At 36.6% G+C, this 16,872-nt stretch overlaps 1 protein-coding gene across 4 annotated transcripts in view; it reads right to left on the bottom strand.

Moving 5' to 3' along the window:
* Positions 1-1,884: 1,884 nt before the first annotated feature.
* LOC148675191 (uncharacterized) overlaps positions 1,885-16,872 on the bottom strand; it is a 32,367-nt gene continuing 17,379 nt past the window's right edge. For 2 of the 4 annotated variants that reach the window (XR_015935464.1, XR_015935463.1), the window contains 6 exons: positions 16,135-16,249; positions 13,932-14,046; positions 12,565-12,624; positions 10,977-10,991; positions 6,326-10,288; positions 4,981-5,002 (listed from right to left, as the gene is read on the bottom strand). Coding sequence is in view for 2 of the 4 variants with exons in the window: in XM_088626273.1 (XP_088482399.1) it covers positions 2,601-2,800; positions 4,179-4,370; positions 4,978-5,002; positions 6,326-6,343; positions 7,213-7,245 (468 nt within the window). In the remaining 2 variants the exon portion in view is untranslated. Of the gene's footprint in view, positions 2,801-4,178; positions 4,371-4,977; positions 5,003-6,325; positions 10,289-10,976; positions 10,992-12,564; positions 12,716-13,931; positions 14,160-16,134; positions 16,250-16,872 lie in introns of those variants that run through there. The other 2 variants (XM_088626273.1, XM_088626274.1) reach the window with 2 other exon arrangements.

The raw sequence follows: 16,872 nt of genomic DNA, 5'->3' as shown, positions 1-16,872 counted from the left end.
ATTCCATGCTGAAAATGGAAACCTAATTTGAATACACTTTAAATATGAGGTTAGGATCACATATCCATCCATTTCTAGCCACTTACTTTTGGTGAGGGATGCAGTGGTATCAGGCTGAGCATCAGCACAGCAGCCCTACAGAGAAATTTTATTACTGTGCCTGTGATCACATTCTTTCAGTCACAACCTAAATCTTTTGTAACTGTGACAATTCTTCCCATGTTATTGTCAGATTACCACATAAATGTCTCTGGATTTGTTTTAACTGATAATAGCTTTTTAACTGAAAGTCATTGAATTGGAAACCTAGTTGTTTTTTTTCTATTTTGTATGAGACCAATGCCCTGGAAATTTCATCTAAGTCTCTGTTCATTGATGAAAACCAGTGAGTTGTTGCCCAACAATCGTTCCTCATTGAGGATGACCTCTGAATTGTTTTAATTTAGGATGGCTGTTTGCTTTCAGACTCGATGAGCATCTTCCACAGCTCATTGCAGAATACCAATCTCAAATAGGTGAAAGGTCTTTCAAATCATCTCATATATTTATATATCTAACAATAGTAATTAAGGATTTTGGCATTGTTTCTTGTGTTTTTTTATTTTTCAAGTTTTGGACAGCTGTGTCTTTAATAATCTCTAGCACCTGAAAAGCTGGAATAAGTACTGTAATTATATTTATCAAAATAAACCATAAATTAGCTGATTTAAGACCTGACTTGGAGTGAAAACCAGAGAAAGACTTGATAGACAGAAGTCAATAAAACTTTAAATGTCAATGAAAACATTTTTAGCCTGTGAGGTTACTTTCAATTTCAGGGCTTTTCTGAGAAACTAAAGTATTTCTTATCATAGAGGAGGAACCAAAAGTGAAAGTGTCCAGTATATGTACATAAGAAAGACAGATAAAAACTTGCTCACACCTCAGGAAGTCTTCACGGCCTAAACATTGTGTTCTCTTTCTTCTTTTTTTCAGCATGGAATAAACCTATTACTTGTTCCTTTGCAGCCTACGCATGCTGACGCAGCTACCCACCTGAACTACTACCTTTTAATTTTATGTACAGTATACACTACATTTGCGTATTCAGAAGTCTTGTGCGCTTTCAGGACCTGCATTTGTCTTCATCTAAGATTTTAATATGTGGATGTTCTCCGTTTGAGGTTGTGAGTTAGTTACATGTATGTTGAATAACGTTTGACAAAGGCATGTACTGCATATACCTTACGGTGGAGTTAGTAAATTGTTACAAAAAAACACCAGCTAATGTCCAATAAAGGTACTGTAGCAATTTTATTTTTAAACAGAAATAGCATTTAATATAAGGTCCTGGTGCATGAGAGTTGTTATGTTCTCTTTTTGTGTTCTTATTGGCGGTTATTAATCACACAGATTCTTAATGATGAGCGTACACTTTATTAACACAGTGCTCTATAACTCTTACTACACTACTGTAACTCTGGAACTGCCTAACCACCTGCCCCTCAATCCACTATTCTATATATATATACTATTTAGATATTCATATACTGCATCATCTGTGCACTACGGAAACCCGTAAGGATCACACTCTATCAATATCCTTACAAGAGTTAATTTTCTCTACAAGTAAATATACTGTATATATATATATTTGCAGCTCCAAAACGATACATTTAGGGTACTTCTGTAACAGATCTTTTCATGTCATTTCAGTTTATCACTATTCCTCTGACCTTGTAAGCCTTTGGAATTTTAAAACAGCATTTTGATTTGTCTCTCTTTTGGTCTGTGTACCATTAAGATCCAGCACCATCACGGTGGCATGTGCAGTTCTAGACACAACCTTCTTATCGACTGGGATGAGCCCCCAGTTCCTTCTCCAAGACATTTTTCACAATCTGATTGTTTCAATATCATTTATTATTGGATCACAGCCACAGGACAGAGGAGGGACAGTGTTCCACAGAACTGTCATAAAAAATCACTTTGAAAAAGATATTCATACGTGTCTGTGATAAAAGCAATCATAATGTTTTCCTAAGTTAATTACATTCTGGGTAAATGATTAAGAGTGTCAATCAATAGCCCAGAAAGGCACCACATAAGATCAGAGCAAAAAAGACAAAAGTAAGGGAGAGGAAAAAGGACAGATGACAACAGAGAGAGGAAACAGGAGCAGACAGAACTTGAAGCTTGTGCCAGGCGAGAGTCCCTACTTCATGATTAATCAAAAAACACGGGATTAAGTGAACTTTGGTAAAAAGAGCTAGGTGAAGAATATTACTAAGTGAAGAATATTTTAGTTAAAAGCGCCCTTTCCTGCTTGGTGGCTACAATAAGGAGAAAGACTCCCATTTACTTTGTGGCATCCAGGTTTACAGAGAGAGATTTAACAGCAGGTTGTATTGCCTTTAGTTTAGCAGGCATCTTATCTCTTTAGAAATGCATGTAATCCATCAACAGTGAGCAAAATACACATCATAATACATTTATATATGTGTATAAAGTAGAAAACGTAACACAAAAACTGCAATATACTGTATACATATTGTATGTGCTATAGCCTGTGTGTTGGTGTCACGGCTCTTATCCCCATCTCACTTTCATTTGCTGATAAACTAAGTCATGTTGTCTAACATGGTGTAGACTGAACTCAAAGCCTGTCTATTCATTTCACAGTTGTGGAAATATTCCTCATGGAACAAACAGTCAACAGTTCCTAATATGTTGCTCTTGTTCACCAGTCTTCTACTTGGGGCCACAATACTGTCAAGATAGGGAGTGTGGTGCAACACAACCAGAATAGCAGGCTTATGATCTGTTGAGATGGAAAAAGAAAACAATAGATTAACATATGTGTTTTGAATAAAACCATTCGATATTCTTAATAAAAATTGGTTATGAAAATGTGTTCAAATGTTTGCAGAGAACTTTAAATAAGTGTTCAAAAGAAAAGCATTTAAGGAGAGATTGTGTTAAAATTATACAATACACTGTATACTACAGGTAAAACTTCATTAAGACTACTATATACAGCTGGCCCTTGTGTTACTAAAATTATATAATTTATCTGAAGTTAATGGAGAAGTGCAGTGAAAACTTAAAATATAAAAATTGGGTTTAGGGAACTCCCAAGGTAAAAAAGAGAGGTAATTGTGCTATGTGTTGACTCCTTCCCTCCATTGAAGAAGGACATGGACATATTAAAAAGTTGATGAAGAAGGGTAAATGTTGTTTCATAAACCTAGATTCACTATTATGCTTTAGGATACTTTAACACAAATACCTCTCATTCTTGTACTAAGTAAAGGCTGTTGTATCTCTGGTTGACTGGTTGATTGAGAATTACATGATGGCATTACAGAGGTGTTTTGGTGTACATGATTATTATACAGTAACAATATTTGGAACTGCAAAGTGGTACAGTTCTTGTTTGAATGTTTGCTGTAAAATTGCCCTTTAAAGAAGTGCAACAAGGTTACTTTCAGCCTTTTAAGTAAGATCTTTGAAGTATTAAATTATTGCCAACTGAATCAGAAAAATGAGATGACAATTGTCCTCTCATTTTCTTAGAAAATGTATCACCCTGGTAGTACTTTCCAAAATTGTATATTAACCTGACTCAAACCCGTAATGTTTAGGTCTTAGGTCTCATACCGCCGTCTTCATGAATGCTTTAATTTTTTGAGTGACTGTGGAACCCCCCTTTTCTTAAATTCTCAGGAACTACTTACAGTATATTACACATTCATTGATGTCTGTTAGGTTGGTCAATGAAGAACCTTAATTTTTTGCTATTGAGGATTTAGTCTTGTTTTCTACATGCCCATGACACAGAAGCATCGTTCTCGTGAAAAGAATTACCTTTTTTCTTTTTTTCCTTCTTTTTTAGTAGTTTTAACATTTAGCAGATTCAATCAACTCATGAACTGTGCCAAATCAACTCTCTCACTTAGCTATGTTCTTATAAAAAAGTCAACCTCATCAAAGTAATTTGAATGTGTCACAGTCAGACACAAATGATCAATTAATCATAAGGTTTAGTCCACGTTAGAAAAAAGACATTCTTTATTTTCTTTAAATATGCATAAACAGAGTTATTGGTTTTCTGTGCTGCTAAAATATTTAAATTCTATAAACTTAGTCAGTGATTAGTCAGTGGAACAAGTCAGTGATTTGAAACAGTAATACTGTACCTGATATCTTATTGAGAGCATCATCAATATCAGTCCCAATTCGGGAGCTGACAGGACAGAAAGCTATAATCACATCACAGTCTTCTGTACTGGTGAGTGTAAATCTAATGCGCTGTAGAAGTTTTCCCAGGAACGTGGCCTGAACTCCCATTGTAGTTCCAGTTACCAGGACATGAAGTTTAAGTGGAACACCTATAAAACAGAGGTGACAATGCAGGACATTAAATGAAACTTCTAACATAAAATCTCACTTAACATATGGGATTAAATACTCATTTTAACTGGGTAGTAATGATTTTTAGTAAATTTCAAATAATGTTTTTCTTATGACACTGGTTAGAATTGGTCTGCATATAGTCTTATCATCAATCATAAAGTATTATTACTGTACTGTACGTAGTACATTTCCTGCCACAGTCCAAAGATATACTGCTAGGTTTATTTGGTTTCTGGGAAAAGTGGGCCTGGTGTAAGTAAGTGTTTTTGTTTGCGCATGATAAACTGGGGTTTCATCCACGATGCACCCTGCCTTAAACTGTGACTCTCAATTGTATAAGGATGTTGGTACAAAGTTCTTAGGGTTAGGAATTTGGCTACTCAAGTTACATATGCAAAAATCTGTATTCCAAGTAGTACTTTAGTCAGTTACACTTCCAAAGCATTTGAAACTGCAGGAGCTATTTAATATTAATACACTTAATCCATAGGTACTGCACGCCGTAAAAAGGCTCTATAATCCTAAAAGATATTCCTTGTTTAGATGGACACTGCTGAACAGCACTATAAGCTTACAAATTACCTTTTCTTTGTTTTCTTTTCCTTGACTGAGGGAAAAAAAAAACAAAAATGAAATTGTAATTAACTTTGTAATTATATAATGCGCCATAAGTCTACTGTTCAAATAAAACATGAATACAGATCAAATATGCATTCCAGATACAGTGTATTGTTACAGCTAAAGTGGACTAGGAAGTGCCCCTTAGAGTTTAGATAAAGTAACTAACACCTAGCAGTGTAAACATCTCCAGCTCCAAGGCAGAGGAGATGTTTGCTGAGATGTAAGGGGTCCCCTGATCAAAGACAATTGGACAGTTTACCTTGGTTTACCTAGTTAATTAAGCTTTGGGTTAAACATTGTCAATGAGCAGTCCAGAAACACACCATATAAGATCACATTAAGACTGCAGTGCAGAGAAAGTAAGGATAACAGGAGAAGCAGAGGAGAAAGGGAAGAAGAGAGAGGAAAAAGAAAAAGAAGTTCAGCCCTCAAGAGAGGAGGGAGGAGGAGATGGAACTTGAAGCTTGCACTGGGCTAGAGCCCCTACTTCATGATCATCCAAGCAAAACCTGATTGGAGTTACAGTAAGTGTCTGAAGCTTGCTAGAGTAAGCTTGCTATTCTGTGTTCTTAGGGAACTTGGGTTTCCCAAGTAAAAGATACCTCAGTTAGAGACATCTTTTCTGCTTGTGGGTGCATCTGTAGAATAGGGAGATAGGCTCCCATTTAAGTTGTGGCATCTGGGTGTGCAGAGAGAGAGAGATTTAACTGCAGATTGTATTGCATTTAGTTAGAAGGCAGCTTATCTCTTATTGTGGCCTCTGCATTAGAGTTCAATATCTAGTAGCTGTCTGAGGTTTTCTGGGCGATTAGGATGTTAGGCCTCTGAAACACCTTGTCTGTTAATACTGTATACATACATAACTTGTGTGTTGTTGTTTTCTGTAGCATACTGTTTGTCTTGTCATTATTAAAAAAACATTTGTTTAACCAAGTGAGCCTGAATTGTTTTCACCAAAGCTGTGCCAGAGAATAAAGAATTAATGTGCCTCTAATTATACCAACTAATCGGATATGTTCTGGACAAATTACAAGTTGGGGGTTATGAATAGTATTTTACTAATTGACTTAACCACTCAGTCAATTTCTAATTTCCACCATTTTCATACAAAGGCAAAGGAAATGTGTTGATTAGCGAGTGCCCAATCAATGAGTCTGTACCACCTTTCTCCATCAATGCATTGCACATGTCCTGGAGTGTTCAGTCAGTCAGTGCGTCTATATTAATTCCTCTTTATCTTAATGCAATGTTAATGTACAGTTGCCTCCAGTTTGCATCATCATGTGTGTATCAGAAAAAAAAAACTTACGCAACAGAACCAGAGGACCTAGAAAAAAATAGACATGGGTTAAGCTTTATTCTTATACATTACTATAAATATGCATTATGCAGACAAATCCAAGGCAGTGTATATATCATTCCATATGACAAAGTATAGCACATAGCACAGAAAATCCATACATGATCATTATATTTTCTGCAAATATTGTCAATTGTTTTTAGTAATTTACCTGAAAATATTGTTTCAGCACAAACTCAATGATGATTGAAATTACTTGTGAATTTAGTTTTATATTTTCCAATAAATGAAAATAAAGCATAACATGTACCGTATAGAACATAAGAAATAATATTTCATTATCTTTAATAAATTATGCATTAATGCATCTCCCTTTAATGCTTAGTTAATGATTAGTTCCTGTAATAACAGTCTGGATATGACTTTTTCCAGTGTGTTCTTTAAACTATAGAGTAAGTAATCAAGGAACTGACATATGTCACACACAGATTTAACCATGCGATATTTACATTTACACTTGAATTGTTTTATCCTTTTGTGGTAAATTACACATTTAATTTTTTTAAAAGCATTTTTTTCTCAACCTTGAAGTAATATTAAAAAATGTATGAATGACTTTCATGAACATAGCAGCTTAATTATCTGTTACATATACAATTGAAAAGCTTTAAGAGAAACCTGGCTAGTTTCTTCAATACAATACTGCATTAATAATATTTATCCCTTAGAAATAATAACCAAACAATTAATACAGAAAATTAAAATAACAGCATAAATCCGGGAAAAGCCTGCTAAAATATGTTTTGCAGTAATAGCTACCGTACAAATTATTAAATTATTAAGGTACAGGAAAAAAATGTTTGTTTTTTAAAACAAAAAATGAACAAATGACTTACCCAAAGTGCAACCTGAAAAACAGAAGCAGCCATACAGTTTTCAATTGTTTAGTATAAATTTAACTTTAAACATTTTCAACCAAAAACTTAACAAATCAAAGTGAGTCCAGTATGTACTATATGTACTATAGTATGTACTTTAACATGTGGATGAAAAGCTTCATACAAAGCTGCTCGTGGTGGAATGAAGCAGCGACCGTGGGTCTAAAGGTAAACCCAAGTGCGGTGTGAGAGAGACAAAACAGGAACGCACAGGTCAGAGCGGTGAGGGTAGCAGGCAAGGGAAACAGGCACAGTGGTGATGAGCATGCATGTGTGGTACAGGCAAGCACAGTCCGGAGCTGTAGTTAGGGACAAAGCAAAGATTGTTGCCGAAAACATGCTGTCCGGCAATCCAAGTCCATAGCCAGAAGTAGAACACAGGCGTTCAGCACAAAGGGAAAATCCAAAAGTTGAGATCAAGAATCGAACAAAAATCAATGTGAGAAATACAAACCTAAGGGGTGAATTAAGATTCAGAGCAAGTTCTAGCCCAGAGTATTGTGAGATCTGACCCTAAGAAATCTGAAGCCTAAGGGCTTGATCAGGGCCAGTACACTCACCACACATCAACTATCATTTTGGGGGAAAACAGAGTGATGAAGCCAATTCATAGATGGGGAATAGGAGGCCATGATTGGTAAAGAAAAGGGGGAAGTTTGGCCAGGACAGAATAAAAGCAGGCTTGATCAGACTTCATTTCCCCAAAGGATTTTGCAGTGGAGGGTAACACAAACAGTACTGTAGATCTTTAACCCATCATGGCTGTCAGTTAAAGCTTACCCTTTGTGAATATAAGGACAAGGCTTTTGGAATGAGATGTGTGGAATGAAATGCCAGGAAAGTAGCCTTGCAAAGACTATACTTTGAGAAAGGTTTGGGAAAAGAAAAACACTAGTTTTGTTTTTTCGTTTTTTAGAACATTGCCTAGTCCTCCCAAATATAGAAACACAATATCAGTATTTATTTTATAAACACTGTTCAAGAAATTTAAAGTACTGCAGTTCAAAGTCTAGTTAGGGCTCCAAACAGTGACCAAGAGCTTTTATTTACATATTTCAAAACAGCTATACTTTGTAAATATTGTAAACCACAGAGTCTAATTTGATAAAAGTGCTCATTTGAGCCTAGGTTGAGCCGACTGTGTGTGTGGGACTCCGGTAGCGCTTTGTCAGGTAGAGAGTATTGAGGACATGGGGATAGTCAGCCAGGGTACTCTTTCAGATTACTGTAGGTGAGAAATGCGTATCCCCAAAAATCAGTGCTGTGGTGTTTTTGATGTGTTAAAGACAAGTGGCTTGATGGTGGATGGGTTGGAGGATACTAATTCTCACCTTTGTGAGATTAAGTGTAACGCAAAAGATTGGCAATTCTAATTAAAAAAAAATGTATATCTTAAATTACTGAAATTATTGCCATTTTACAGAATTTCACAGAAGCATGAGTTTTTTTAAATGAACTAAGATTTATCTTCAGTAAACATAAGAGATTATGGAATTGTTGCTTTATAATGCCTTTTTTGGCAAAAATCGAATAAGAAATTACGTTAGCTGTCAACCCCTCATAGCAGTAGTACTATTTATTTATTTCAACAAATAAAAGCAAGGATTTTTTTTTATCCCTAGTTTAAAAAAAGAAATCTGGATGGTTCATGCTTGAGGTCATTTTATAATGATGCAAATCAGAAAACCTATTCTATAATTCTGCACCCCTGGTGCATTTCTCCTTTACGAGGCTCATTCTCTCGTCTTCCTCTCCTACACAAACAGGGTGAAGTCTTTACTCTCTCTTACTACTTGTATGCACCCAGAGGATGTTACTTTTTAAAATAAACTCACCAAAACAAGCACCTGGAAAGGAGAGGAAAGCAAGTATTTGTAAATGTTTCATTGTTCTTATACAATACCCTACGTAGCAAACTCTGTTTACTGAATACATACTGTAACAGAGGTGATGCTACTTACTTGTTATCTAGACAAATGAGAATTATGTCATATCACAGATACAGTACAAGTCTTTTAACACAGCTGAGCCCGCGAGCAACATTGAAAGTTGGCAGATGCAGAGCTACATATATTAAATATTGTATCTATCCATTTTCTAACTACTTCATCCAATTCAGGGTTGTGGGGGACCCACAGCCTATTTCAGCAAGCAACAAGAGCAATGCAGGGTACACCATGGACAGGATGTCAGTATGTATTACATACTGTACACATACAGTACTGTAAATAATAAATTATAGTATAAGATTTTTTCACTTCATCCTTAAATTCAAAATTCACATATTAATAAAATGTTCATTAAATTATTTAATATTGTATGAGCTTGAAAACACTATAAAAGTGCACATAATAATACATTTCAGTGCTCTTTTCAGAGATTAGTAAAGAAAACTTTTTAATTGCCATTTGAATTATGTATTAAATTGTGACAGCACATTCCGATGATTGCGAAAAAAACTTTTACTGTAGGAAACAAAAACATATATTGTTTAGTTTTCTTACACAAAACTACAGTGTATTTAGAAAATAATTATGTTTTTTTCACATTTCTATTTACGTAACACTCCAGAAAAACACATATTATATAAAAACAGTCTCGTGTGCAATCTGTGACAGCCTTATAAAAACAATGGCTGAACGATTATATTACAGTACACTCATTTGGCATCATTCTTAAACAGATGGGACTGGAAAATAACATTACAGAATTATATGTACTCCCAAATGTTTATTAACAGAGGTGAAAACAAATAAGACACAAATTGTCTTATTCATTTCACTTGTTCACAAACTGAAATTAATTTTTTATGACATTCTCATTTACTAATCTCTGAAATTTCTTTAGCTTTTCATTTGAGTTTTAGACATGCTTTAATTTGTATTGCTTTGCATGCTGTTGGTCAAAATTCATTCGGCAGTAATGTTTCTTTCATGAAGATATGAAAACACTAGTGATATGTATGAAATATTAAATTGTAACAGCACAGAAATAAACAGATCATTTTGGAAAAAATACTCACAATGCCGAGGATCTGGAAAGAAAAGAGAAACATTAATTTTCTTTGGTCTTTTTACATAAACTACAATGCATTTTGGAAAACCAAAATATTTTACTGTAGCATTATACAATAAACAGTAGTGTGCAATCCAAGATCCAGACCAATTATCCATCCATTCATTTTCTAACCACTTCATCCAATTCAGGGGAGAGGAAATCAGGATCGGATCCTGACAAGAAAAGGGCACAAGGCAGGATACACCCTGGACAGGATGTCAGTTCATCACAGGGCACACACAAACATAGTCACGTACACACTCGCAGCACCTGGTGAAAACAAGTTCCTAGAAAAAAAGACACCTTTTTTTTGATGATTTATAGTGCTCTGAAATAGGTGAATAATGCAAAAATAATTGAGATAAGAGTATTCCTTCCAATGATATTAATCTTTCTGAATTTCATGTTTTGGGAATTTTTGGGATATTTTGGCTCTCTATTTACATTACATTCTTTATACTTTTGCATGTTCAATATTATTCATATTTGTGCCTTTGAAATAAAAAAATATATTTCTGATGGCTTAAAATACAATTTTTAAACATACAATGACTCAATTTTAAAAAGACAGATCAGACGGCTAGCATACAGTAACTATCGGAGGCAAAGTAGGAAATAGATTTTAGATGCAGGATTTAAGAGTTTTTTCATCAAAACATACTCACCACGAACAGGGTATGCTACAAAACAAAACATCAACATGTATTAGTCTTTATATTTTTTAAGTATTACGTAAATTCAACAATGCACAAGTTCACTACATCCTGGCAGAGAACCTCACCATGGGAGACTTGTAATACTGTACCTCTAGTTAATAATTCCAGCCTTCACTGTTCATAGGCCATCTAACAGAATTGAGAACAAGGTAGTATCTTATTGTATGATAATTACAAGGAATGTATGTACAGTAGCAGTGGTAACATTATATAGCTGAGAGAAAGCAATATGTAGTGTAGATTATGGAATATGTGAAGAAGTATGCAGAAGCTGATATGTTTGAAAATGTTAATAATTTCCTGCCTAACAAAGATTTTATAATGATTTCATGTTTTCAAACAACAAAGATGTAATTAAGGGAATAGAATACAAATGTAATGGTAACCACTGGGAAATTTTGAGTCTAAAAATAGAAGTGGTGAACTGGGAACAGATAGATTCAAAGTTAGCAAAAGAATAATAGTATTACTCAAAAACAATAAAAAAGGCTGAAACAAATTCATCCCTAAACCAATAAAGTCACAATTTAGAAAAGTACGATATAATGTTTCAATGCAGTTATTAAAAAAAGAAAATCAAATGGAAGTGAGTTCAATACAGACTGCATTAAAGGGTCAGTACCCTTGAATACTTAAGGGTTTAGTACTGCAACAGTAAAGAAACTTAGTGGAAGTATATAGTCATCTATCCACTTTAACTCCTTCAACTAATTCAGGATCAGGGGAGATCAAGAAACTATACCAGTGGAAAGAAATAGGAGCATTTGGTGAAAACCAAGGTGGACACAAGCCATACAGATAGCACGAGGGGTGTGGAATTGAACCCAACATTGTCCTGACATGGAAGTGTGCCATCCCTGTCTACGCATGTTTTGCAGACTTGGAAACTGTGACTTGGGGGAGGTGCTGCAGGAGGATGGGGCGCCAGGGTCACTGCACTTTTCAAGTGAGAGTTGTGTCTGTGTTTGCAGTGTTAAATCAAGCCTGTTCAAGGTGGGCGTCAGACTCCACCAAGGGTGTGTCTTGTCTCCTCTCCTGTTCATCATGGACAGGGTATCAAGGTGCAGCTGAGGTCTGGACTGTATCCAGTTTGGGGGGCCTAAGGGATGCCTAAGGGATGCATCTCTGCTATCTCTGTATTGTTGTCCTCTTTGCCTTATCTGACTGTGATCTTGCATTGGTGAGGTCTGCTGCTGACTATGATGTGGTCAGGGTTTGAGAGACAGTACCTCCCTGGTCATGGCTGTCTCCTGGAAAACAGTGGTTTGCTCTCTCTAGGTAAGGGGGGGACAGCTGCCCCAAGTAGAGGAGTATCTTGGGGTCCTGAGGGTAGAGGGGATCATGATATTGACCAGCAGATTGGTGCAATAGCTGCAGTAGTTGAGACTTCAGACAAAGCTCTCGGTTTTTTTGTATAGTAGATCTATATTCTAAGGTCACCTATGGTCATGAGCTTTGGGAAGTGACCGAAAGAAAGAGATTGCAGATAGAAGGAGCAGAAATTAACTCTCTCCGTAGGGCTGCTGGGTTTACTCACCATGAGAGAATAAGGAGCTCTGCTGTCTGCGATTCCTGGTGATGTATCAGGCATGGCCCACTGGGAAGAGAGCAGACACAGGACACTTTGGAGGGATTATATCTCTCAGACAGCCTGTGAGGTCCTTGGAATGACCCAGGAGGTGCTGGAGCTGAGAAAGAAAAGTCTCGTCTGCTCCACAGCCTATTACCACCACAACTCTTGTCAGGAATAAGTTGATGGATGTAAAATGGATTGATGTATGGATACATGATCATATAGATGTATAGATCAGAAGGCATTTCTTTACATAAAGGGTTCTGGGAGTCTGTAACAAGCTACCATACCATGTTGTGGAAATCAATACCCTAGCTTCTTTAAGATTAATTACTGTAGATACAGTACTTACAACCAAGATGGCTAAATGGGATGAATGGGCTCTTCTCATTATATCTTTTACATCTCTGTGTTCTCAACTACTGTACTTGCTAAAATATTTTAACAAGAAACAATGACAGTTACTATAATTAAAATTAAATTCATATATCAATATCATAAATACAAAAAAATATTTAAAAACTTTTAACCCTCAATTTAAAAGTCACCATGGTTGAATATCTCACTTGATCAGGCATAGATTTTCACAACCACAAAATACTTCTCCTTTCATTTTAACTTCTTTGAACCCCTCCAATCTGGTTTCAACGACTTCACCACACAGAAACTGCCCTGGTTAAAGTCACGTACGATCTTCTAATGGCTTCTGATTCTGGTTCTCTTTCTACTCTTATTCTTTCTCGGTAGAAAGAATGACTAGCTTGACTAGCTGTATATTCTTCCTAGAATTTTGGAAATGTACAAAGCCATAAAAATCACAATGCCACTCTATTGCAATATGTAGATTTTTTAAAATATGAAAAAAAAGTCTTAAAAAAGAACAAAGACACATTTGAGTAAAAAAAAAGGAAAGATAAATTTAAAGGAAAAAAGAAAAATCATATATCCCCTGAGTGCAGACAGATCTTCTATACATATTACAGCATGTGGTCTTCGTACCGTTAGCAATGGTAAAATGAAACAGTTGCAGATTTGGGAATGGCCTATGCACTGAAATTTAGCCCGATAGTTTCTAGACACATCTAACAACAAGATCGATGGCAGGTGCATAAAGAGGTGGGGTTCATAACTGTGCTAGAGACCACATACAACTGCTGTTGAGTTCTCCACACAATAGCTTTTATGTAATGTGTACTATTTCACTGAGCTTCCTGTCTTTATTGTTTAAAATTAGATGTTAATCAACTGTACAAAATTCTGCCCTCAGACATTATTACTTCTTTCTAATTGCCGGACGCTGACTAACTCCTAGATAGAAGAAAATAACTCACCTGATCATTCGTGTTAAGTCAATGTTCTTCTGGAACCTTCTGTTGTTTAAAATGTCTTCTTTGCAGTATGCATTAATGAATACAAGGCTGTTCTTTTTACCTGTCAGCCAAAGAGCTGCACTCAACGAAAAGTGAAACAAGTTTTCTCAGCCGCTTTTTGTTTGAGCTCCGTTATAATGGTACAAGTTAAACTGAAACCTCTCCACATTCTCAGGAGGGGGGTGTCACGCCCTCTGCAGCCAGAGGGCGCTCCTTCTCTGTCCTGTCCCTAGGTTCTGGTCTGCTGTCCTTCCGGTCTTTCTCTTTCCCTTGGGCTATATATTTCCAGGTCTTGCACTCTGTCCTCGCTCAGAATTGACGTTCGGATGTCCTGAGACCCGTCTAGCACCAGGGCGCCCCACGTCCGCTTCCTGAGGGCATAGGTTTCTATACGGCATTTCTGAACTCTTTGCACTAATGAGCCCGGCCCTTTTTCCCGTCTCGGTCTTTTTCTGCTCTCCTACTCCCCACGGTTAGTCCCTTTGGACGTCCGAGACAGGGGGGAGGACTAGCTTTACAAACCCTAATATTTTACAGATAAAGACTATGACTGTTTGAATGTTTTTTCAGCCATTTTTTGTATTTGGTTATTTGGTCCATTTGGTGTACAAAACACTATTTAAAGATTTTCTTCTTCAACCTAGAAATAATTATTTTAACACATTTGATTAGCATCTACAGTAAATACTTTCTGTTACGGTTTTTCTAGTAGTGTCAGCAAGTATTGCTGGTATAAGCCGTACGTTGTGTGATACAGTATGTAAAGCAGAAAGAAAATGATGCTTTTAGTGCTCTCAGCTTGCACTGACACACGAGTCATCTGGTCACACTAAGAACTGTAAACACATCCTAGCAGGGACAGAACTTCACACTGGAGTATAGAAAATATTACAAACGGCCAAGACAATGTTGTGTTTATAGCATACCACTACAATTCAGTGGTAGATTCTGCCACCTTTGTCTTTTGCAACCACCCTTATCTCACTGTTATGAGTTAATTCCATACCCTTGGGTCCCTGCCTGCAAGGTACAGTCATTATTAAAGGTGAAGTGGCTGCATGACTGCCTCTGCTGAGCAGGTGTGTACAGCTTGTCCAGCTGTCTGCTGCTACATGACATCACATCTCCAGTCAAATTCCAGAGGAATGGGAATGAGTTACAAAATGTCATTACCATCTGTAATCACCATCCCAGATTATCTACTTTGTTAAAATCCGGCAATAAGTCAATCTATCATCACAGCCACATGGAGGATAGAAGAGCTGTGATGCCACATACAGTAGCAGTGGCCCATTAGGGTGTTTTTTTAACCTTGCAACTGTGTGATTTTTGTGGCTGTGGGCCTTGACCTGTCTCTATTTTGAACAAATTTCCAGTTGCTATACAAATATTGGAAAGTAAAAAAGAAATATGACCTCTTAGAAATGAAGTAAACAATTAAAAATGATCATGCATACACATTTCAGCTTATGTTTTAAATGATTTTGCAAGACATGTTCTACTCTTTCTTCAGCTAGCAAAGAAAATGCTTAGTCCTTTCATTCAGGGGCACAGTCATTCACTTTATTAGAGGGACAAGCACAATGTTAATTGAGCTTGACTAGCTGTATATTCTTCAAAGACTTTTGGAAATTTACAAAGCCATAAAAAATCACAATGCCACTCTACTGCAATATGTGTATTTTTTAAAATATGAAAAAAGTCTTAAAAAAGAACAAAGACACATTTGAGTAAAAAAAAGGAAAGATACATTTAAAGGAAAAAAGAAAAATCATATATCCCCTGAGTGCAGACAGATCTTCTATACATATTACAGCATGTGGTCTTCGTACCATTAGCAATGGTAAAATGAAACAGTTGCAGATTTGGGAATGGCCTATGCACTGAAATTTAGCCCGATAGTTTCTAGACACATCTAACAACAAGATCGATGGCAGGTGCATAAAGAGGTGGGGTTCATAACTGTGCTAGAGACCACATACAACTGCTGTTGAGTTCTCCACACAATAGCTTTTATGTAATGTGTACTATTTCACTGAGCTTCCTGTCTTTATTGTTTAAAATTAGATGTTAATCAACTGTACAAAATTCTGCCCTCAGACATTATTACTTCTTTCTAATTGCTGGACGCTGACTAACTCCTAGATAGAAGAAAATAACTCACCTGATCATTCGTGTTAAGTCAATGTTCTTCTGGAACCTTCTGTTGTTTAAAATGTCTTCTTTGCAGTATGCATTAATGAATACAAGGCTGTTCTTTTTACCTGTCAGCCAAAGAGCTGCACTCAACGAAAAGTGAAACAAGTTTTCTCAGCCGCTTTTTGTTTGAGCTCCGTTATAATGGTACAAGTTAAACTGAAACCTCTCCACATTCTCAGGAGGGGGGTGTCACGCCCTCTGCAGCCAGAGGGCGCTCCTTCTCTGTCCTGTCCCTAGGTTCTGGTCTGCTGTCCTTCCGGTCTTTCTCTTTCCCTTGGGCTATATATTTCCGGGTCTTGCACTCTGTCCTCGCTCAGAATTGACGTTCGGATGTCCTGAGACCCGTCTAGCACCAGGGCGCCCCACGTCCGCTCCCTGAGGGCATAGGTTTCTATACGGCATTTCTGAACTCTTTGCACTAATGAGCCCGGCCCTTTTTCCCGTCTCGGTCTTTTTCTGCTCTCCTACTCCCCACGGTTAGTCCCTTTGGACGTCCGAGACAGGGGGGAGGACTAGCTTTACAAACCCTAATATTTTACAGATAAAGACTATGACTGTTTGAATGTTTTTTCAGCCATTTTTTGTATTTGGTTATTTGGTCCATTTGGTGTACAAAACACTATTTAAAGATTTTCTTCTTCAACCTAGAAATAATTATTTTAACACATTTGATTAGCATCTACAGTAAATACTTTCTGTTACG

Source organism: Lepisosteus platostomus, chromosome 3 (genome assembly GCF_059453375.1).
Source record: "Lepisosteus platostomus isolate fLepPlt1 chromosome 3, fLepPlt1.hap1, whole genome shotgun sequence".
In the NCBI taxonomy this organism is placed as follows: Eukaryota; Metazoa; Chordata; class Actinopteri; order Semionotiformes; family Lepisosteidae; genus Lepisosteus; species Lepisosteus platostomus.
This window is presented reverse-complemented; position numbering and strand designations above follow the sequence as displayed.